The sequence below is a fragment of the Bufo bufo genome, chromosome 2 (genome assembly GCF_905171765.1).
Source record: "Bufo bufo chromosome 2, aBufBuf1.1, whole genome shotgun sequence".
Classification (NCBI taxonomy): Eukaryota; Metazoa; Chordata; class Amphibia; order Anura; family Bufonidae; genus Bufo; species Bufo bufo.
In genome coordinates this window covers 817,236,196-817,261,446 of record NC_053390.1, presented here as the reverse complement: position 1 = coordinate 817,261,446, position 25,251 = coordinate 817,236,196, and the positions used below count along the sequence as shown (strand labels likewise).

At 42.7% G+C, this 25,251-nt stretch overlaps 1 protein-coding gene across 1 annotated transcript in view; it reads right to left on the bottom strand.

The window, feature by feature from the left end:
• Window positions 1-25,251, bottom strand: part of LOC120991085 (vomeronasal type-2 receptor 26-like) — a 243,918-nt gene that overhangs the window by 25,877 nt on the left and 192,790 nt on the right. Inside the window, exons 4-5 of the mRNA XM_040419974.1 lie at window positions 14,247-14,468; window positions 1,011-1,134 (exon numbers count right to left, since the gene is read on the bottom strand). Coding sequence (XP_040275908.1) covers window positions 1,011-1,134; window positions 14,247-14,468 — 346 coding nt within the window. The remainder of the gene's footprint in view (window positions 1-1,010; window positions 1,135-14,246; window positions 14,469-25,251) is intronic.

Below are 25,251 nucleotides of genomic sequence, written 5' to 3'. Positions count from 1 at the left end.
GGACATCTCTACTCTAGAAATCAATTTAATACTTGATTGTTTTTCTTTCAATAATACCTTAGGGTGATGGCACACAGTGCAGTTCTGACATACATTCAGGATGCAGTTTTCAATTTAGTCAGTTTGGCAGCAGCATTATGGTGTTCTGCATTGTGGGAATGATTTAATTCATTTCAGCTTGTTACAATAAAAAACTGCATCCTGACTGCATGTCAGAAAAGCACTGTGTGCCAGCACCCTTATACATCCTAGACACAGTTCCCTTCAGTTTAATATCTGATGTGAATTTCCGAAGTCGATTTGTTCAACAACTTTGTTTTAATGCTGTTCGGAGACCTGTCTCTGTACAGCATTAAAATGAATGTGCTTCGACGAGGCAAAGTCCGAAGTTGCGCAAAACTTTGGTGAATAACTTTGGCTTTCTATTCTGCAACTTTAAAAACATTTTAAGGCTATGAAATCAGCTTGGGTACTGAGGTACCAGCCGGCACTGAAGCCAACTTTGGATTACTGTTTTAAAATCTTTTTAACCCCTTAGTAACCAGCCTGTTTTTGGCTTTTAGTTATTTTTCTAATGTGCTAAAAAAAAGAAATAACATTTACAAAATAATGCAAACATAAAGTAGATATATGGAAAATGTAACGTAATAAATTTGTTGTGAGGTATCACTATGTGCCTTAAAAGCTGAGAAATTCAAATTTGGAAAATTGCGAATTCTTCCAAATTTTCTTTTTTATTATTATTATTATTAGTAGTAGTAGTAGTATTATTAGTTTTTTTTTTTTATAAATGAAGATGATTTATATCAACTCAAATTTACCAATGTCACAAAGTACAATGTGTCATGAGAAAACAGAATGGCTTGGATAAGTATTTTAAATTAATTACCAGATAAAGTGAAACATGTCAGATTTCCAAAATTTGGCATAGCCCTTAATTTGAAAAATGACTCGGTACTGAAGGGGTTAAACAATCAGATAATCAACTCCTTTACTCTTAAAAAGGTTACCTGTAACATTTGTAAACTCTCCTTCTGAGCATGGGACGCAGTCATAGCAGCAGATGTGATGTCCTTCCCTGAGAATCTTTCTGGTTCCTGGAGGACATAGTTCACTACATCGACCTTTTGGCCTCTATTAATATAAAAAATTTATACTGCAAACGTTTTACATAAGTAAGAAATGTCTTTAAAATGAAATTAACCTGGACTTACAGATGATAGACTGAGAAAGTCTTAAAGAGGTTATCCAGATTCAGAGCTGAACTCTGACATAACCCCTTCCTCCCTCATTCAGCCCCTCTGAGTTCAGCCTTGGAGCATAACCTGGTATGTCAACAGATTTTAAGGGTATATTTCCACTAGACCGGGGGTCGAATGGAGGGGTGGACCGTAGGCGCAAAGACGAAACCAGAGTATTTTTATAAACCAATAGTTTTTTTTATTGTTATAGTGAGTGGTCACTATAACAATAAAAAAACTATTGGTTTATAAAAATACTCTGGTTGCGTCTTTGCGCCTACGGTCCACCCCTCCATTCGACCCCCGGTCTAGTGGAAATATACCCTATTCATCGACCCAGGCGGCGGCTTGGCCTCCGCCAAAGGGGAACGCGGACAGAATCGGCAGCACCAACCATTGAGACGTAATCACTCCTATTCACCTCCAGCTTAGTTGCACCGAACAATAGGTGCAACAACAACAGGTGAGCAGTACCACTCTTCCTGTTACTTTGGAGGCTCGGCTTTTAACTTATTTACCCTATGAGCGCTTTTTTTTTTTAAACTCGCTTTATTGAAAAATAACAAGCAAGAAATACAATGAATCAATCATATATAAGTACAATGAATTACGCATCACTATGCATAGGTACGATACAGAAATAAAGGATTCTCCTCATCAAAACGTTAATAGTCAAGACATATCAATAGTGCAACATGACAGTAAACATCCATTTTAACATAATGTCTCATATTAAGTTCTTTCCAGTGGACACTGATCTGAATTTCTGGAGCAGTTTGATGGACATAACAAAATGACTAGGTTATAGAGTGCAGGTGAGCTGTTGTGGCAGTCAGAGGAGAATCACACCAAGGTCCCCATATCTTTTGATGCTTCTGAGGGCATCCTCTACGGGAATACATAATCTTCTCAAAGGGAATTATATTATTAACAAGGGCCTTCCATTGACTAACTGTAAGAGGCCTGTCCGCCATCCATCTAAGAGCAATAGCTTTCCTGGCTAGGAAAAGGGCTTCCCTAATAAAGGTGAGTGTATAGCGTGGTCTTGAATCTTCGTCAATAATTCCCAAAAGGCAAACCTTCGGACAAACTTCTAAAATATCTGGGATCAGGGAAGAAAATGACCTCCACCACCCCTCTCTATCTGCTGCTCCGTGTCTCCCTCTGAACTTCCCTCCTCTTCCTCTCTTGTTTTGCAACCACGTGACGTCCATACACCTATCATAATCGTCCCCTTCACCACCACTGACATTAGTAGGCAGCAACAGCAGGGACCACCCTCCTTGGGCTGATCTGGGTACTGTAGTGAGGCTGCTGGGTGGCAACCGTTGCTATCTCCTCTTTCCTGATCCGATGCCAAGAATTGCTGTGCATTGGTAAGGTCTTGTAATGGATGGAAAAATAATTCCTCTGACTCGAGAGGAGGGGATATGGTGGTGGTGGTGGTAATGTCTTTGGGGGTGCACACAGCAGAGAGTGAAGAGGGTGCAAATAGAGAGGATGAGGAGGGTGCAGAAGCGGAAGGCTGAGTGAGCCACTCAACCAAGTCTGGTGCGTCCTTTGACGTAATCGCATGAACCTTCTCCAACTTCCCACTTAGGCTGCGGCCTGGTGCACCTGCCCAACCCATACCACCCCTGTGGAATGGCCTGCCTCTTCCTCTGCCTGTCATTTTCAAAATGACCCTGTGACAAAAACCAATGCTGCGCTACCCAACTGCACAATATAGAAAGTAACATAGTAACATAGTACATAAGGCCGAAAAAAGACATTTGTCCATCCAATTCGGCCTGTTATCTTGCAAGTTGATCCAGAGGAAGGCAAAATAAAAAAAAACCCTGTCAGGTGGAAGCCAGTTTTCCCCCAATTTAGGGGAATAAAAAATTCCTTCCCGACTCCAATCAGGCAATCAGAATAACTCCCTGGATCAACGACCCCTCTCTAGTAGCTATAGCCTGTAATATTATTACGCTCCAGAAATACATCCAGGCCCCTCTTGAATTCCTTTATTGTACTCACCGTCACCACCTCCTCAGGCAGAGAGTTCCATAGTCTCACTGCTCTTACCGTAAAGAATCCTTTTCTATGTTTGTGTACAAACCTTCTTTCCTCTAGACGCAGAGGATGTCCCCTCGTCACAGTCCTGGGGATAAATAGATGATGGGAGAGATCTCTGTACTGACCCCTGATATATTTATACATATTAATTAGATCTCCCCTCAGTTGTCTTTTTTCTAAAGTGAATAACCCTAATAACCCTAATTTTGATAATCTTTCAGGGTACTGTAGTTGCCCCATTCCAGTTATTACTTTAGTTGCCCTCCTCTGAACCCTCTCCAGCTCTGCTATGTCTGCCTTGTTTACAGGAGCCCAGAACTGTACACAGTACTCCATGTGTGGTCTGACTAGCGATTTGTAAAATGGTAGGACTACGTTCTCATCACGGGCATTTATGCCCCTTCTGATGCAACCCATTATCTTATTGGCCTTGGCAGCAGCTGCCTGACACTGGTTTTTGCAGCTTAGTTTGCTGTTTATTAAAATTCCTAGATCCTTTTCCATGTCAGTGTTACCCAGTGTTTTACCATTTAGTATGTACGGGTGACTTGCATTATTCCTTCCCATGTGCATAACTTTACATTTGTCAGTGTTAAACCTCATCTGCCACTTATCTGCCCAAGCCTCCAATCTATCCATTTCCCTCTGTAGTAGTATACTGTCCTCTGTAGTATATATACAGTATACTGTCCTCTGTAGTATATATACATAAATTACTTTACACAGTTTAGTGTCATCTGCAAAAATTGATACTTTACTATGCAAGCCTTCTACAAGATCATTAATAAATATATTGAAGAGAATAGGGCCCAATACTGACCCCTGAGGTACTCCACTAGTGACAGTAACCCAATCGGAGTATGTACCGTTAATAACCACCCTCTGTTTTCCATCATTGAGCCAGTTACTTACCCACATACAGACATTTTCTCCCAGTCCGAGCATTCTCATTTTATATACTAACCTTTTATGTGGTACAGTGTCAAATGTTTGGAGAAGTCCAAATATACGACATCCATTGATTCGCCGCTGTCAAGTCTAGAACTTACCTCCTCATAGAAACTGATTAAATTAGTTTGGCATGACCGATCCCTCATGAAGCCATGCTGATATGGTGTTATTTGCTTATTTCCGTTGAGATGCTCTAACATAGCATCTCTCAGAAAACCTTCAAACAGTTTACCCACAACAGATGTTAAACTTACCGGCCTATAGTTTACAGGCTCTATTTTTGGACCCTTTTTGAATATTGGCACCACATTTGCCATGCGCCAATCCTGTGGGACATTCCCTGTCAGTATAGAGTCCGCAAATATCAGAAATAAGGGTCTGGCTATGACATTACTTAATTCCCTTAGGATACGGGGGTGTATGCCATCCGGTCCTGGCGATTTGTCTATTTTAATCTTTTTAAGTCGCTGTTGTACTTCTTCCAGGGTCAGACAGGACACATTTAATGGGGAATTTATTTTTACATTCTGCATTTCATCTGACAGTTTATTTTCCTCAGTGAATACATTGGAGAAAAAAAATATTTAACAGCTTTGCTTTCTCCTCGTCGCTCTCTGCGACTCCCCCCTCATTACTCTTTAAAGGGCCGACACCTTCAGATTTATATTTTTTAACATTTATATAATTGAAGAACATTTTAGGGTTAGTTTTACTCTCTTTGGCAATTAATCTCTCGGTCTCTAGTTTGGCCGCTTTTATTTGTTTTTTACATGTTCTATTTTTTTCCTTATAGTTTTTCAGTGCTTCCGTGCTACCTTCCTGTTTTAGGGTTTTATATGCTTTCTTTTTGTCATTTATTGCTTTCTTTACAGTTCTGTTTATCCACATTGGTTTCTTTTTGTTACTTAACCTTTTATTCCCATATGGTATGTACCTCTCACAATGAGATTTTAGGATGCTTTTAAAGATATCCCATTTCGTGGCTGTATTTTTATTTTTGAGGACTTTGTCCCAGTGAGTTAGGCCTATGGCTTCTCTTAGTTGGCTAAATTTAGCTTTTTTGAAGTTTGGTATTTTTGTTCCTCCCTGTAGAAATGCTCTTTTGAATGATAATTGGAAGGTTATTACTTTATGGTCACTATTCCCCAGGTGTCCCCCGACCTGCACGTCTGTTGTTCTGTCAGGCCTATTGGTTAAAACTTAGTCCAGTATGGCAGTCCCTCTAGTCGGGTCCTGAACCAGTTGGGAGAGGTAATTGTCTTTGGTTATTGCCAAGAACCTGTTTCCTTTATGAGATATACAAGTTTCAGTTTCCCAGTCTATATCTGGGTAGTTGAAGTCCCACATAATAAGCACCTCATTATGATTTGCCGCCTGGTCTATCTCATTTAGTAGTAGGTTTTCTGTGGACTCTGGTATATTAGGTGGTTTATAGTAAACTCCTATTAGTAATTTATTGTTGTTTTTAGCTCCATGTATCTCTACCCACAGTGACTCCACATGTTCATGTCCCTCACTTATATCTTCATGGAGTGTGGCCTTTAGACAGGACTTTACATAAAGGCAGACCCCTCCCCCTCTCCGGTTTTGACGATCCTTTCTAAACAGACTGTAACCTTGTACATTAACTGCCCAGTCATAGCTATCATCCGGCCATGTCTCAGTTATTCCCACTATGTCATAGTCCTCCTCACACATCACTAACTCCAGCTCCCCAGTTTTATTAGTCAGGCTTCTGGCATTAGTATACATACATTTGATCAGTAATTATAAGCCAAAATTGGCAATAATCCAGCTGCCATGTTTGATCCATCCAGCAAGTTCGGCCCATCTGGTTTAAACCCAAATACACACTGAAAGCAGCAAAATACCATTAAGTTCATTGTATGGAGGGATCCTGAACCTTATGGAGTGATCCACATGGGCTAAAATATTTGTTAAACTGCACAGTGATATAGAATTAATCGTGGCTGTCAGAGGGACGCAGATTATTTTTTTTTCATAACAGAACATGTTAGCTAGGAATGATGAATTTGGGTCCAGTTGGTGGAGTGATTTGTTTGGTAATACCATCGTAGTTCTGACCATAAACAATTGGAGTTAAGTTGCTGACAAATTTTTTTGCTAAAAGAACGTATTCGGTAGGATTAATTTGGGATAAGTGTGTGGAGTTATTTGTGTGGTTCATTCCAATAACCAATGAGACACCTCCCGTATGGCAATAATCCAGCTACCTTGTTTGATCCATCCAGCAAGTTCGACCCATCTGTTTTTTTTACTAATACAAGGACTTATTTAATGCCAGGCAATCCACGTCCAACTTTATTGAGGGCCAAGTGGTCAGCACTAAGTGTTTCATGATGCTCTTACTGTATATGTCCGGGGCTGCACACGCACTGCACTGAAGGGATCACTGTGTGTCTACTTTTTGCTGACAGGTGTGGGTTACTAGCTAAATGTCAATTGTCATTGGGATCGAGGATTTTTATACTGGAGCAGACTAATTTAGTTGGTAAAAGTCTCATTTATTTGGTAAAAGGCTAATTTATTAACTAAAAGACAATTTTTTCCCCTAAAAGAATAATTTTTCAGATAAAAGAATAAATTTTCTGACCAAAAAACAATAAACTCATGGGCAATTCTGCTATGCAAAGAATCAATTTATTTGTGCTGCCCACGGGGTGTTAAATAAGACCGATCTGTAATACTGAGTCACAGTAACTGTTTGGCTAACAAAAGCAGTTCAAAATATCAATGTGGACACGCCAAAAGAGTAGAGTGAGACAGGTGTATCACCCCAATTTGTGAATCAGGACCTAATAGAATTGCTTATTAATGTTGATCGGGCACCGTAGTGCTCGGGTGCTCGGGCCGAACACATAGGGATGTTCGGGTGCTCGACTGAGCACCCGAGAATAATGGAAGTCAATGGGAGAACTCGAGCATTAAACCAGGTGCCCCCTGCTCTGGAGAGGGGAGGGTGCCTGGTTCATAGAAAAATATCAGTAATTGATGGAAACACCACTGAAATGGTTCGGGAACAGCATGGGGAGGATGTCTAGATGCATGTGTGGGAACATTCTTCGGAATCTGTATTTTCCCATCCATTCCCAGACCTTATTGATGTGCAGACATTGTGTCTGACGACACTACCCATATCAGGCCAAGGAGGGAGATCCCCGCTGTTGCTGCTACTCTGAGATCTCAAATGTCTGTGATGGTGAAGGTAAAGGATGATGACGTGTCGATGTACGTCACGTGGGTACCCATAAGAGAGGAAGAGGAGGGGAGTTCAGAGGGAGAGACGGAGAAGCAGAGAGGGAGGAGTAGGAGGAGAAGCAGGCAGAGCTCGCAGGGCAGAGGAGGCAAAAAGCAGACTGCAAATGTAGCGAGCCATCCACCATGCACGGTCACTTCTGGTGCTCCCAGGACACCAGCACATGGCTCCGCAGTGTGGGCTTTTTTTAACGTGTCAGCTGCTGACAATAGTGTTGCCATCTGCAGCCTGTGCTGTCAATTCATAAGTTGCGGTAAGCCCAACACTAACCAAGGGATGACCGCCTTAAAAAGGCACCTGGCCTCCCATCACCAAGCCCAGTGGGAGCAATGCCGTCAGAACCCACAAAGCCACACTCCTGGGGCTCCACGTCTTTTGTGGGCGCTGGCAAAGGAATTTCCACCCACAGCAAAACAGGTGCGGGTACCACTTCTACCGCGCCTGCAAGAAGAGGGCGGTTTGAAGATGTGTTGGTCACTTCAGATATAAGATCATTCTTTCAGCCAACCCATCGACAGCTAGACCAACAGGTGTCCGACTACATCTGGTTAACGGCCGATGTGGACGCTCTGAGAAGCGAGGAACCCCTGGACTACTGGATGTGCAGGCTTGAACCTGTGGCCGGAGCTGGCACATTTTGTCCAGTGACCGCCTAATGTACCTCCAGCCACATAATCACAAGTTCTTTTCTGTCAGGTGAATGCCAAAATTTTGGGGCCTGTACTCCAGTGGCCTACAGCAATTTTTTTATCCTGTGACCGCCTAATGTACCTCCAGCCACATCATCACAAGTTCTTTTCTGTCAGGTCAATGCCTAATTTTTGGGGTCTGTACTGGCCTACAGTAAAAATTTTAGCCAGTGACTGCCTATTGTACCTCCAACCACATCATCACAAGTTGTTTTCTGTCAGGTGAATGCCTAATTTTTGGGGTCTGTACTGGCCTACAGTAAAAATTTTATCCAGTGACCGCCTAATGTACCTCCAGCCACATAATCACAAGTTCTTTTCTGTCAGGTAAATGCCTAATTTTTGGACCTGTACTGGCCTACAGTAAAAATTTTTGCCAGTGACCGCCTAATGTACTTCCAGCCACATCATCACAAGTTCTTTTCTGTCAGGTGAATGCCTAATTTTTGGGGCCTGTACTGGCCTACAGTAAATTTATTTTGCAGTGACCGCCTAATGTACCTCCAGCCACATAATCACACGTTCTTTTCTGTCAGGTGAATGCCTAATGTTTGGGGTCTGTACTGGCCTACAGTATCATTTTTATCAAATGACCTCCTAATGTACCTCCAGCCACATCATCACAAGTTCTTTTCTGTCAGGTGAATGCCTAATTTCTGGGGCCTGTACTGGCCTACAGTAAATTTATTTTCCAGTGAACGCCTAATGTACCTCCAGCCACATAATCACAAGTTATTTTCTGTCAGGTGAATGCATAATTTTTGGGGCCTGTACTCCTGTGGCCTAAAATAAAAGATTTCTAGGCTCCAGTAGGGCACATTTCCAAGAGTTTCCCTTTAAGACACATAAAAATGTCCCCTTATTAAAATACATAGTTTTTTTGGGAATTTTTACCAGTGATCCCCCTCTGGTATGTCACTGTCCATGTTGTGGGACTATTTGTGCACTTCTAGTAAGTATTTGGTGGCTGCAAATATGACCTAAAGGTTTTTTAGGTTCGCCTGCCATTAAAGTCAATGGGGCCCGCAGCGAACGTGTGGTTTGCGAGCATTTGATCGCAAACGCGCGTTCGCGAACCTTCGTGTCTGTGGTCAGCTGTATCTTGGCACAGACCACGTGTCTGTGGTCAGCTGTATCTTGGCACCGACACTGTGTGCCACAGATACTGTATATTCACTTGCTGCTGGAAATGGCCATATAACTCTGGGATGCCCATCTGGGAGAAATATTTCCTTCTGGGGACCTTCCATTGCAGAGTGCATATGGTTGCAAATTTTTATCTGTCAGTAGTTGGCGGGCTAGCAGTTCCGACAAGCCAGCAGTCAGCCATTGGGCAAGAGGGTTATCCGGCGTCATCAACTTTTTACGCTCTAATATTTGTGCCACGGCAGCCTGCCTTGTGCCTGATGAACGCAGCAACGGCACAGTGGAAGGTGGAGTGGAGGACAAATGGGAGGAGAGATGAGAAGGAGAAGAGGCAGGACGTGGAGCCCCAGGAGTGTGGCTTTGTGGGTTCTGACGGCATTGCTCCCACTGGGCTTGGTGATGGGAGGCCAGGTGCCTTTTTAAGGCGGTCATCCCTTGGTTAGTGTTGGGCTTACCGCAACTTATGAATTGACAGCACAGGCTGCAGATGGCAACACTATTGTCAGCAGCTGACACGTTAAAAAAAGCCCACACTGCGGAGCCATGTGCTGGTGTCCTGGGAGCACCAGAAGTGACCATGCATGGTGGATGGCTCTCTACATTTGCAGTCTGCTTTTTGCCTCCTCTGCCCTGCGAGCTCTGCCTGCTTCTCCTCCTTCTCCTCCCTATCTGCTTCTCCGTCTCTCCCTCTGAACTCCCCTCCTCTTCCTCTCTTATGGGTACCCACGTGACGTACATCGACACGTCATCATCCTTTACCTTCACCATCACAGACATTTGAGATCTCAGAGTAGCAGCAACAGCGGGGATCTCCCTCCTTGGCCTGATATGGGTAGTGTCGTCAGACACAATGTCTGCACATCAATAAGGTCTGGGAATGGATGGGAAAATACAGATTCCGAAGAATGTTCCCACACATGCATCTAGACATCCTCCCCATGCTGTTCCCGAACCATTTCAGTGGTGTTTCCATCAATTACTGACATTTTTCTATGAACCAGGCACCCTCCCACGCCACTCCTCATCACTACTTGCCCACCTACTGGCGGAAGCGGCGGATGTCTCCCCCACATCTTGGCTGACCAGTAGCTGATGACTGTCCTTTACTAGCTCGTCCTCGCTGTATAGTGGAGCTGAGCCCACAGCATATAATACTTGTCTGGCTGAGGGAACAGAAAAGCACAGAGGCAGGTTGAGGACAGGTGAGGGAACAGGACCTTCTTCTAGGCCTTGTCAACTAAGGTTTGTGTCTGGCGAACCCACCGACTCTTGGCTGGGGGTCTTTGATGTCATTTGGGTCAAAATGTATGACCGAATCAACCATTCAAGAACCGCTGGGTTGCTGGTCAAAGCACGACCACTAGATGACACCAAGAGCTCAGGCCTCTCGCTGACACTCCTTCTGCTATGCCCCCTTACTCTGCTGTGATCTGTGCCTGAGCCAGAAACATTTAGGCCTTTGCCACTCCTCTGTGCAGGACCTGTCACTTCTCTGTCTGACATACAATTAAATAAATAAAAATAAAATGTATACACCCCAAAAAAGGCTTTAGAACATATAACTGCACTTCAGAATGGCAAATAATATTATTTTTTCCACTAATACACCCCAAAAAAGGCTGTAATTTTGTCACTTCACCGCACAACAGCTAACAAGCCTTTTTTCCACTAATACACCTCAAAAAAGGCTTCAGAGCATATAACTGCACCACTGAACTGCTTATAAGCCCTTTTTTCCACTAATACACCTCAACAAAGGCTTTAGAACATATAACTGCACTGCACAAGGGCTAATAAGACGTACAAATATTTCATAGTAATACACCCTGTTAATGGCTGCATCACACAGCACTTGTACTCCAATAACAAGCAAGGTGTGCTGGAATTACAGAGGTATCATCTATTGCAAACCTAAAAGCAGCAGAATAATTCCTCCCTATCCTTTCCCTACACCTAGACTAATCTTTCCCTAAACTTGTAAATCATTTTTTTAGCACAATGAAGTCTTTCCTAGCACTGTCCCTAGCGCCGGCTGTCGTCTCTCCCTGCACTAAGCACACTGGAAAATGGCAGAATTCAAGATGGCTGAGGCTATTTATAGGGCTGTGACATCATAGGGGCTGGCTGCTGATTGGGTGCATGCATAACATTGTGGGTGATCCCTCATTCCCACAGTTCTTAGCTCCATGTCCTAACATGTTGTCACGAACCAGCGGGTGTGAACCCACTGTGCCACGTGTCCTACCTCCTCTAAGGGCGTTGTCTAAGTGAACCCCTCGATTCTTCACAGTACCCCTGATGGTGAGTATAGACCTTCTTGAGGGGAACACCAGGTCGCTACCTCTTGAGGAGGATAGGCACACGAGGCAGCTGGTCCAGGTGGACCAGGAGATACCTGAGAAAGGTATCAGAAGTACAAACGATGTCAGCAGGCAGGGTCGTTACCAGGAGCAACAGTGCAGGACCGAAGGAGGAGGCAGAAGCGTAGTCAAAAGGTCAGGGCAGGCGACACAGGTACAGGTCAGGCAATCCGGATCAGCAACTGGAGAGTCAAGGAAAGCAGGTAGTGATCAGACAGGTAGCAGAATCCAGGAACACTAGTACGAGTCAGAAACACGGGAACACAAGTGGTAATCAGGAACCTTAGCAGGACACAAGGACCTTGACACTGAGGCATCTGGGTAGCAGGCTGAGCCACTTATATATGAGCAGGAGGGCAAGGATTGGTCAGCGAGGTCACATGACCTAACCCATAAAGCCCAGCAAGTGACGCGTGCCAGCCCTTAAGGAAGTGCTGCAAGAAACAAGCAGCAAGTATGCTGTAGCCAGGGATTAGAGGAAACACTGGCCACAGATCACCGCTGAACACGGTGCCCGGGACTGCGGCGGTAATCTGGGGAACAACGGCGCACAGAAGCCACTGTTACACATGTGCAGGAGCCATTTTAGGGAAAAATTACATTTGTTACCATGAAGCGTGAGGAAATTCGGATTTTGTGCGAATCAAATTTTTGCTGAAATTCGGATCGAATTCCACTTCGTCAAATATTTTTAAATCCTGGGCTTGAAGACAACATTATTGTTCTAATTCATCAGATTCTAAACTTTAATATTGTTCCCATTGTATACATTGTGGGGTACACACAGGTTGAAATTTTTAAACATCTTAGGGTCCATTCACACGTCCGTATGCATTTTGCGGACCGCACATCGCCGTCACTCTCATAGAAAATGCCTTTTCTTGTCCGCAATTGCGGACAAGAATTGGAATTGTTCTATATTTTTGTGGAACGGAAGTGCGGATCCGCAAATGCGGATGCGGACAGCACATTCTGGCCCCATTGAAAATGAATGGGTCCGCACTTGTTCTGCAAAATTGCGCAACGGATGCGGATGTGTGAATGGACCCTTTTACTGTACCTTGATATTCGTATTGCTTTGCCCAAGGTTTTTACATTGGGTTTCAATACTATTGCTATATAGACATCCTGTCACATTATATCATTGAAATTTGATTTGGGATTTTTAGTTGTTGCTATTGTGCAATTTTTTTAAGCAAACTGGTTAATAGCAGGGCTGTCTTTATTGCCTATAGCAACTATAACAGACAGTGGGTGTGGAATCACTGCGTCAACTAACCTGTTTGACTTTAAGCTATTCCTGAGGGCATTGTCCTGACAGTCTCTTGTATCCACCCTTTAACCCCTATACAGGGATCTTGCCTTCGCTGCAGGGGCAGAGGATCAGTACGGACAACAGGCACAAGTCAGATCAGATGGCAGAGGATAGGAATCCAGGAATCAGGCACCCAAACAATGCAGGGTCTAGCAAGCCAGCAGAACAAAACAGTATCTGTTGCGTGGGCATTGCAACGGGTGAGACAAACGGACCAGAATATATACCGTAGGTTAATTAATTGGCTGATAAGTGAAACATTTGCACACACAGCAAACAGGGGAACTAACCCTTGAAGTAATGCAGGGAATGGTCTATTTAATACACAGAAAGGGCTTGTTCACATGACCGTGGTTTTGTTCCGCATCCGAGCACCATTTTTTGTGGCTCCGGTGTGGACCCATTCACTTCAATGGAGCCACAAAAGATGCGGACCGCAAAACATGGCATGGTCGTGTTTATGAGCCCAAAGGAAGAGGCCTTGAACTCAAATTAAAAACTGCAGTGTGGGACATGGGCTTTTAGCTTCAGGGAAGAGGGGGAGTCAGAAACTAGGTGAGTAATGCAGCACCTGTGCCCGTCCCAGGTAGCAGGACTGCAACGGTCACGGAGTGCCACCATAACAGCAACCATTCAGAGCTCAGCTTTCTGTTTTGAAATTGTTCTGGAAAATATGAAAGCTGTTCTCTGTTTGCCATGGGTAATCTTACTATTAGGCCTCATGCACACGAACGTATGTATTTTGCGGTCCGCAAAAAATGGATCCGCAAAAAATATGGATGACGTCCGTGTGCATTCCGTATTTTGTGGAACGGAACAGTTGGCCCCTAATAGAACAGTGCTATCCTTGTCCGTAATGCGGACAATAATAAGACGTCCATTTTCTTTGCGGAACGGAAATACGGACATACGGAAACAGAATGCGAGCGGAGTAACTTCCGTTTTTTTTGCGGACTATTGAAATGAATGGTTCCGCAAAAAAAAAAAATGGAACGGACACGGAAAGAAAATACGTTTGTGTGCATTGGGCCTTAGACAGTTTGGATAGATTAGGTCTACAGTATGATATCTGTAACCTGTCCTTCTTCTCCTCTTATTGCAGACTGTGTTGGACTGTTCATGTTTGAAAATAAGAAAAATAATAACAATAAAAATGATGAAAAGATAAAATTCATTTAAACTAAGAAATACTTCATTTTATTAACCTACCAAGTTCTGTCTCCAGGTTATCCGTGCTGGTGTAATATTCAGCAGATCTGGATGTGATGGATCAAATATTCCGACAGTCGTCTTTGATGAACTTCCACGTGATCCCCTCAATCTTACTACCCAGTTTACAATATACAGAGGTGAAAACGATTCTCCTTTCTCATTAATAAGCATTCCATTTAGAGCATCTTGAGAGTGCAGTCGTTTGATGTACTCTGTTAACTTGAACAAAAAATAATGATTGTATTAATGATATTAATATTAGAACCACTTCCCATCTGGGCCATTTGCCCCCTTCCTGACCAGGCCGTATTTTGGAAATCTGACATATCTCACTTTATGTGGTAATAACTTTGGAACGCTTTTACTTATCCAAGCCATTCAGAGATTGTTTTCTCGTGACACATTGTACTTCATGATAGTCATTAATTTGAGTCAATATAGTTCACCTTTATTTATGAAAAAATCCCAAATTTACAAAAAAAATTGAAAAATTCACAATTTTCCAAATTTCTATTTTTCTGCTTTTAAAACAGAAAGTGATACCTCATAAAATATTTATTGCTTAGCATTCCCCATATGTCTACTTTATGTTGGGATAATTTTGGAAATGTCATTTTATTTTTTAAGTTTAGAAGCAAATTTTTAATTTTTTACGAAAATTGCCAAAACCCACTTTTTAAGGACCAGTTTAGGTCTGAAGTCACTTTGGGGCCTACATAGTGGATACCCCCATAAATGACCCCATTGTAGAAACACCCCTCAAGTTACTTAAAACCGATTTTACAAACTTTGTTAACCCTTTAGGTGTTCCACAAGAATTAAATAAAAATGGAGATCAAATTTCACTTTTTTGGCAGATTTTCCATTTTAATCCAATTTTTTCTTTAACACATCAATGTTTAACAGCCAAACAAAACTCAATATTTATTACCCAGATTCTGCGGTTTACAGAAGCACCCCACATGTGCTCATAAACTGCTGTATGGGCACACGGAAGGGCGCAGAAGAAAAGGAGCGCCACATGGTTTTTATATGCCATGTCCAATTTGAAGCCCCCCTGATGCACCCTTACAGTAGAAACTCCCAAGAAGTGACCCCATTTTGGAACTAGGGGATAAGGTGCCAGTTTTATTGGTACTATTTTTGGGTACATATGATTTTTTGATCATTCATTATAACTATTTAGGGGGCTAGGTGACCCAAAAAATTGGTTGTTTTAGCACAGTCTTTATTGATTTATTTTAACAGCGTTTACCTGAGGGGTTCAGTCAAGTGACATTTTTATAGAGCATGTATAGTTTTTCTTATTTATTGAAACAAAAAAATGATGTTTTAGTGTCTTCATGTTCTGAGAGCTATATTTTTTTTAATTTTTTGAGCGATTTTCTTATGTAGGGGCTCATTTTTTGCAGGATGAGGTGACGGTTCTATTGATACCATTTTGTGGGACATACAACTTTTTATCACTTGGTGTTGCACTTTATGTGATGTAAGGTTACAAAAATTGCTTTTTTTTACAGTTTTTTTTTGTATTATTATGGTGTTTACATGTGAAACCTTTTTTTTAAAAATTTTTTAACACTTTATTTATTTATTTTTATTTTACACTTTGTGTCCCCCATAAGGTCATACAAGACCTCTAGGAGACATTTAACTTCACTTTTTTTTTTCACTGTTGATTTCTCCTGTAACTGGGGCTGACATTGTAGCCCCAGTTACAAGAGAAATACACCCCCAAAGAGGCTGTACAGCAGAATACTGCGCTGTACAGACTCAGTGCAGGGCTTATCAAGGTCTCTGAAAGACCTCACAGCTACTGCACTCTCTCAGCCCCGGCGATCACATGACCGCCGGGCGGGAACAGGAAGCGCATAGCGCTTCCTGCACTGTATACACAGCGCTCGGCGAGTGCTGTGTATACAGCGATCTAGAAGGCAAGGACACCTTGGCACTGTCCCTGCCTTCTCTAAGGGTTGCCCTGCTGTCACTGACAGTGGGCAACCCGATCAGCATCTGCACGATTAGCGTGCAGCTGCGATCTCTGAATGGACGTTTTAAAAATGTCCTTTCAGAGATAGAGAACAACCTCCCGGATGTTTATATTCTATGGGTGGACGGGAGGTGGTTAATGAAAATATTATTAAATTAAAATTAATTTAAAATATAGTGACCTTAAAATTGTACATAAAATTAATATATACAGTGGGGAAAATAAGTATTTGATACACTGGCAATTTTGCAAGTTTTCCCACCTATAAAAAATGGAGAGGCCTGTAATTTTTATCGTAGGTACACTTCAACTGTGAGAGACAGATTCTAAAAAAAACAAACTGAAAATCACATTGTATGATGATAATTAATTTGCATTTTATTGCATGAAATAAGTATTTGATCACCTACCGACAGCAAGAATTCTGGCTCTCACAGACCTGTTAGTTTTTTCTTTAAGAAGCCCTCCTACTCTGCACTTATTACTAGTGTTGGGCTCGAATATTCGAATAACAAATATAAATCGCGAATATTGGCACTTCGAGAATTCGCATATATTTTGAATATAGTGGTATTGTAACTCGGGACGGGCGATGTGTGCTTCCTTCGCAGCGCCGCCGGCGCCCTGAGCAAGGAGAGCTTTAAGAACGCAGCCTGTGTCCTCATCTCCATGTACAAATTAGAAAAGGACAAAAGAGTTTTTACCACTCAGAGGGCGCCACCTGAGTAAGAAATTAAACTGGTGGTGAACTAAAAATCTGGTAAAAGTCAGATTTTACTTACTTCACCCAGGAGGAGAGAAGAGGGATAAGCAAATGACACCCTCTTCAGCTACCTCCTGCGCCTGGTTCGCTTGGAAGATTTTCCTGGAAAAACAGCAATCCAAAGTCTGGAGATCTTGAATTTCCAAAGTGCTTTATTCAACATGAGGTGATGGTGAAGAAAGAGCCCAACGCGTTTCGGGGATTATCATCTAAGAATCCCCTTTTTCAAGAGCCATAGTATACATAAATAATAAAGATAAATTTATACATAAAAAAGAGCGGTAAAAGACAATTGGATGACATCACCTCCGGTCGCCGGGTGCGCTCTAACGTGGAACGCAAACGGAACCGGAAGTCCTCTTTTTTTTACATCAACGCATGTATCCTCACATTCATTCTATTCTTTTTTATTTCAATATATTCATATATTCGTCCTCAATTCCACCATGAGCCCCCCCCCCCCTCTTTGAGATAATCTTACTGCTCAAGGGCACTTGCGCTTTCAGTGCACGCTCGATCACACCAAAGATGTTGCTGCCCCACCTCTATGGGTTTTTGCGTTTCAGAGGTGCGTTCCATCCAACCGGAAGTGACATCTCCTCCCCTATATCTCGCGATACCTCGGCGCTTTCCACTTCACTTTGGATTCTACCTGGGCCGAGATCTCGCGAGATGTATGCCTTTTGCCCTCATCCACAGACTTGGAGTGTCTTTTTATTTATAAGATGTATTTCTGAACAGCGACGTCGGTACCTATATTATATATTTGTCTTTATCATCAACATGTACTGTTCTATTTGTTTTATCTACTATATATAGACATTCTGTTACAACACACTGACTGAGCGTCATCTCCGGTTCGTTCCACCGTGGAACGCATTGAGCTTCCTGTAGTCATTTCATTCCCTTTTATCCATATCCAAGTTTAATCATTTTGAGTCTTACAGTTTACACAGGGGTGCCCTGGCCACACTGGTGGGTCTGCCCAATTTTCACTGTCTCACTTGAGATGCCTAGTTTTCTCTGGTGCGTGCCACGGTGGAGCGCACCGAGTGACCGGATGTATTACTTCCGGGATTTGACTTCCGGTTCCGTTTGCGTTCCACGTTGGAGCGCACCCGGCGACCGGAAGTGATGTCATCCAATTGTCTTTTACCGCTCTTTTTTATGTATAAATTTATCTTTATTATTTATGTATACTATGGCTCTTGAAAAAGGGGATTCTTAGATGATAATCCCCGAAACGCGTTGGGCTCTTTCTTCACCATCACCTCATGTTGAATAAAGAACTTTGGAAATTCAAGATCTCCAGACTTTGGATTGCTGTTTTTCCAGGAAAATCTTCCAAGCGAACCAGGCGCAGGAGGTAGCTGAAGAGGGTGTCATTTGCTTATCCCTCTTCTCTCCTCCTGGGTGAAGTAAGTAAAATCTGACTTTTACCAGATTTTTAGTTCACCACCAGTTTAATTTCTTACTCAGGTGGCGCCCTCTGAGTGGTAAAAACTCTTTTGTCCTTTTCTAATTTGTACACTGTCCTTTCCGCCTGGTTTTTCCAGCCGGAAATTTTACCACTGGCAGCCTCTGTGTTCTTATCTTACAGTGTCTTCTTCCTCTTTTCTCTACCACTCCAACCTTGGCGCCTTGCTATATTAGTCCAGAGCTACCCATCACGGTAGCAGAGTGACTAACCCTCTCTTTTTTCCCTACGTCTCTGTCCTCATCTCCATGGCAGTAGACGAGCGGCAGAGGAGCTGAGCGCTGATAATTATGATCGGTGCTCGGTTGTGTTGGGCTGTGTACTGAGTCACGTGACGCTGGCCATGTCATGTGACTCATCAGCCAGGGCTATTTAAACAGGCAGCCTGCTGGCCACAGGTTGCCTGTGATTGGTCTTATTTCATTCACTAGCATATCGTCTGTTAGTGTTTGTTGTGTTTTAACCTCGGCTCCGTATTTTGACTTCGCTCTTGCTACCTCCTTCATTTGACGTGACCTCTTGGCTTTGACCCCGGCGTGAGTTTGACTTGATCTTGCTTTTCCCTTTTGTATTGTTCTTCCTGGCTCCTGACCTCGGCTCGTATTGACTTTGATATTTGATTAACTCCTCAGTGCCTGCCTGTCACTTGTTTGTTGTTTTCTATTTTATTGTATTCTTACCTTTAAGGCCTTGCACGTACCCAATTAGGGACCGCCGTCAACTTGTACACGGTCACCAAGGGCGGACAGTGCAAGTAGGCAGGGACAGAGGTGAGGGTGGAGCTCAGGGCGGCACACACTCTTCCCATATGTGACAGAATCATAGGCCTTACCTTCATTATGGACCTGATGCGAGTGCTCAAATGGTGCAGGAGTTGGCGGAAAGGTTACAGCAGCAGGAATCGGTTCAGACCCCCCCCCCCCCCCCCTGCAGAATATCGAGCCCCATGTTAAGCTTCCGAATAGTTTTTCAGGGGATCGTAGATCTTTTCTTGCATTTAGGGAAAGCTGTAAATTGCACTTTCGTTCACGCCCTAATTTTTTAGGGTCTGAACAACAAAGAGTAGGGATTATTATCTCTTTGATGCAAGGCGACCAACAAGAATGGGCATACTCCCTCCCCATGGACTTACCTTTTCTAGCTTTAGTGGAATCGTTCTTTCAGGCCTTAGGTGTACTTTATGATGAACCTGATAGGGCGACTGTGGCAGAATCTCAGTTGAAGTCTCGTACTCAGGGGGACAGACCAGTAGAGGAGTACTGTACCCAATTTCGCAAGTGGTGTGTTCCCTCTGGCTGGAATGAGCCAGCACTCAAGTGTCAGTTTAGGGCTCTCTGAAAGTCTCAAAGACATGTTGGTTAGCTATCCCTGTCCTGACACCTTAGAGCAGACTATGACCCTAGCCGTTAGACTGGACCGATGCATCAGAGAAAGGCAGCGGGAACATTTGTTCTTTCCACAGACTGTGGGCAAACCAGACTCCTTACCTATGGGATTCAAGGTGAAAAATCATCTTGAAGAACCCATGCAACTCAGGATGACCAGAAGAGATCAACGACGCCAAAGGGGCACATTCTATTACTGTGGAGACTCTGACCACTGGGTACGACAAGGCCCCAAGGTCCCTTCCTCCGGGAGATCATCCAAATCGCACGTCCCGAAGGATAAGGTACTCCCAGAGATGGTAAAAAAGAAGTTATTAGTACCGGTGGTTGTTTCTTTGGGTTATTGTAAGGGTCACGGGGAGGCCTTTATCGATTCAGGCTCCGCCTCTAATTTTCTTTATCATAATTTTTCTCTCTCTTATGGGGTATCCATTTTGTCTCTCCCTAACCCAATCTACATTGTTGCTATTGATTCTACTCCTTTGGTGGGCGGGACGGTCACATTTTGTACTCATGAGGTGACCTTGACTGTGGGGGCTTGTCATAAAGAAATTTGTTATTTTTTGATATTAGAGAATTTACCCATGGAGGTGGTTTTGGGTATGCCTTGGCTCCAAATTCATAACCCTGTCATTAATTGGTCCACGAGTGAAATAGAGAAATGGGGACCTAAATGTAATTCATATGGTCTACCGATTATTCAGGCTGGAATCACTAGTGGGTCAAAATCTCTTCCCCCATACATTTATGACTTTGCTGATGTTTTTTCCACATCTGATGCTGAGAACCTTCCACCCCATAGATCATATGATTGTGGCATGAATCTCATTGCAGGATCCAAATACCCAAAGGGTCATATTTATAACTTGTCCGGTCCTGAACGAGCCTCTATGAGGAAATATCTGAAGGAAAGTTTAATAAAAGGTCATATTAGAAACATAGAAACATAGAATGTGTCGGCAGATAAGAACCATTTGGCCCATCTATTCTGCCCAAAATATTATAACCCCCGGTATCACCTATGGGGGCAGGGTTATTTTTTATGGAAACTTTTTGTGATTATAGAGAATTGAACAAAATTACTGTTAAAAATCAGTACTCTTTGCCGTTGATTCCAGACCTGTTCAATCAGGTGCTTGGGGCCCGTTGGTTCACAAAACTCGATTTAAGGGGGGCTTATAATATGATTCGAATTAGGGAGGGAGACAAGTGAAAAACTGCCTTTAACACTCCTGAGGGTCATTTTGAATATTTGTTCATGCCGTTTGGTCTGAGTAATGTTCCAGCGTTTTTTCAAAATTTTGTTAATTATATTTTCAGGCAGTTTATTGGAAAATGAATGATTGTATATTTGGACGATATCCAGTTTTTTTTCACCGAATTGGGATTCCCATGTCACTCACACCAGACAGGTTCTGGAGGTCCTTAGAAAAAAACTATTATTTGCCAAAGAGGAGAAATTTATATTTGGGGCACAAGAAATTTAGTTTTTGGGATATATCCTTTCCTTCAAGCGTTGCAACATTTTTTGGCCTTTGAGGAATAGCGTCATTTTTTGAAGGGGGCTCAACATTGTGTTACAGTTCTTACTGAACACAAAAATGTATTGTATTTGGAATCTGCTAAACGTTTGAATCCCAGACAACCAAGATGGGCATTGTTTTTTACACGAAATAAGATGAATAGAGGCTCACCCACCTGGAGGTATGGATAGGTGCTCTAGTCACGTGTTGACCCACCCGGTCAAATGAAGAAACAATAATTGGATATAACATAACGTGACTGGCACTCGACCTTTGATACCATGTATTTCCAATTTATTTGGAAAATAAAGTGATTGTGCCTAGAGAAGTTCATACAATATGTACTAGCAGATTAAAACACTTGGTGATAGATAAGGTATATATAAATAAATTGGCAGTGGATATATAAATTAGCAGGTGAAGTCACTTATATATAGACACAGATAAAAATCGCAGTTATAAACACCTGTAAAAAGACCTATAAAAAAATCGCATACATTGGTTTATGTAAAATTGCAGATAAAGACACCTGTAAAAAATCGCATAGAGTGGCTGAATAAATATATATAAATATGATCGTAGATATATTCGTAGATGAGTTCAAACACCTGTAAAAAATCACGTAGAGTAGTTGAATAGATATATATAGATATATTCGTAGATATGGTCGTAGATATTTTCATTCAGCTAGTACAGATAGATGTTGGTACTTTGTATATATATATTAATATATAAATTTATATATATTTATTCAGCCACTATGCGATTTTTTACAGGTGTCTTTATCTGTGATTTTATTTTCAAAAACAAGGAACAATACAGGTATAGGTATCACAAGTATTGCATAGACATATATATGGTAGAGCGTAATTATTATGACTATTGCAAATTGTAAAAGGTACAGGTACAGGACTTGCCTACATTATATCTTCAAGAAAAACAGTGGTGTGTCTATTTGAAGAGGGGAGAAAAAAGGGGGGGAAGGGGAGGGGTTAGCAGGTAAGGTGAGGGATAAGGCAGTATATTTAAGAAGATCAGGAGTAACCTCTGAACCTCTTCCAGGGGCCCCAAACATCAAGAAAGGCAGCTCTCGTTCTTAGTTCCCAGTGGGAAATTTCCTCCATCCTATAGATCTGGTCTATCTTGGCATACCAATTCTCGAGGCTAGGGATGTCAGCGGAGAGCCAGAATCTCGGAAGCGTAGCCTGGCCGCTCCCATCATAAGGGAGAAAAGAGAGGCTTTACTTTTTAGAATTTTCTGGAGCCCCAGGGAGAGGAGAACCAACTCCGGAGTACAAGTAATGGTAGTCTGACAGATTTTATTTATACTTTTCACTATTTCCTCCCACCATGGTTTGATCAAGCTGCAGGACCACCAGATGTGCAGATAGGAGCCTTTTGCTGTTTTACATCTTCAGCAAATATTAGGGGAGTTTTTGTTGTAGAGACACGTTTTATCTGGTGTTTTGTACCATCGAGACAGGATCTTGTAACTATTCTCCTGTGTTCGAGTACATCTGGAGATCCTGTGCGGAGCAATCATCATGGAGGAGATTTCCGAGTCAGATAGGGACCGTTGTAGATCCTTTTCCCATAAACCTACTATTGCAGGTTTGGATACAGAAGCTGCGGACTTCAAGTTCCTATAGATTGTGGAGATGAGTTTGGGGGGATGTAAAGTGGTGCTCAGCAACTTTTCGAACCAGTGAAGTTCTTTGAGGGATGGAGTGTTTTTAAGGGATGAAAGGATTTCTGATTTAAGGAAATTCAGTGGGATGGGATTACATTGTATAATTTGGAGATGTTCCAGTGATTTTTGGTCCGTGGGTAATGTCCCATCTGAGTTGAATAATATCTCCAAAGGGATGAAAGAAGAACGTAGAGAGAGGGGAAAGCTATCTCTAAGCTCTCTAGGGGCTAGGGAGATTATATCCTTAGTAAGCAATAAAGGAGAAGGGATAGAAATGTAGTTCTCCCTAGATGAGAACCATTTCCAGGTTTAATCATCGAGTTAGGAATAGTATAAGGGTTAGGAAGGGGCTTACCCGACAGGGGAATATTCAAAAAGGAGTTTTCCAGGGTAATCCACGGCTTGGTGGGGGGGGGGGGGGGCCTAATCCAGTCGACTATCCTAGATAGAAGAATGCACCTCATATAAGTCTCAGGATCAGGCAATCCTATCCCACCCATCTTCTTTGGCTTACATAGGGTAGAGAAGGAGATGCGAGAGGCTTTACCTTGCCATATAAATTTACGGATATGTTTATTTAGAAGACTGAAAAAGGAGTTAGGCAGTTCTATAGGGAGAGTCTGCATTAGGTACGTGAGTCTTGGTATAACCAGGAACATAAGCAGATTTTTCCTTTCAAACCAGGATAAAAAGGGGAAATTTAGAGAGTCCAATTGAGTAATAATGGAGGATAAAAGGGGTTTATAGTTTAAGGCGTAAAGGTCAGCGAGAGAGGGAGTAAGCTTAACACCCAAGTATGTCAATTGTTGAGTGTCTCAGTTAAAGGGAATGGAAGCCTTGAGAGAGGCAAGGGTAGAACGAGGGAGTCCCATGTGTAAAACCTGAGATTTGGTGGAATTAACTTTAAAATTGGATAAAGATCCAAAGTGGTTCAATAGTGAAAGGATGATGGTCATGGATATATAGGGATTAGACGTGATTATTAGGAGATCGTCTGCAAAAGCAGCTAGTTTAAATTCTATACCCTCAACTCGTAAACCCTGTATATTTTCCTCCTGCCTTAATGCTTGAAAGAGGGTCTCCATAGCAAGGACAAAAATGAGGGGGGAAAGGGGGCAGCCCTGTCTGGTTCCTTTTCTGATTGGGAAACTAGCAGAAAGAATCCCATTGACTGACACGGACGCCGATGATTGGGCATACATCGAGAAGATTGATTTGATGAAAAGGTCTGGGATCTGGAATTTTTGTAAAGTGTAGTGGATATAAGACCAATAAATTCTGTCAAACGCTTTTTCGGCCAATCAAGGTCAGGGGGATATGTTTGTGGGAAGCATAATAAAGGGCGTTTAGGACTAGGGATGAGCGAACCCGAACTGTATAGATCGGGTTCGTGCAGAATTTTGGGGTGTCCGTGACACGGACCCGAACCCGAACATTTTCGTAAAAGTCTGAGTTCGGTGTTCGGCGCTTTCTTGGCACTTTTTGAAAGGCTGCAAAGCAGCCAATCAACATGCGTCATACTACTTGCCCCAAGAGGCCATCACAGCCATACCTACTATTGGCATGGCTGTTATTGGCCAGTGCAGTATGTGACCCAGCCTCTATATAAGCTTGGGTCACGTAGCGCTGCACGTCACTCTGCTGTTACAAGTGTAGGGAGAGGTTGCAGCTGCGACGTTAGGGCGAGATTAGGCAGTGATTAACTCCTCCAAAACACTTAAGACAGTGGTCGATCTACAACTGTGGATCATTGAACTGCTGCTATTCAATTGCTCACTGTTTTTAGGCCAGAGCGTTTATCAGTCACATTTTTTCTGGGGTGATCGGCGGCCATTTCGTGGCTTGTGGTGCGCCAGCACAAGCTGCCACCAAGTCCATTTAACCATCAATAGTGTGGTTATTTTTTGCTATATCCTACATCAGGGGCAAGCTGCCACCAAGTCCATTTAACCATCAATAGTGTGGTTATTTTTTGGCTATATCCTACATCAGGGGCAAGCTGCCACCAAGTCCATTTAACCATCAATAGTGTGGTTATTTAAATCAATCTCTAAAAGGGTATATAGGTGCTGATAGGGTCATTCTCAATAACTTCACACTCACGCTACTGTGCAGATCCAAGTCTAATTCTGTCCGTAAACGTATACCTGTCACACAGCGCCTAAATAATAGGC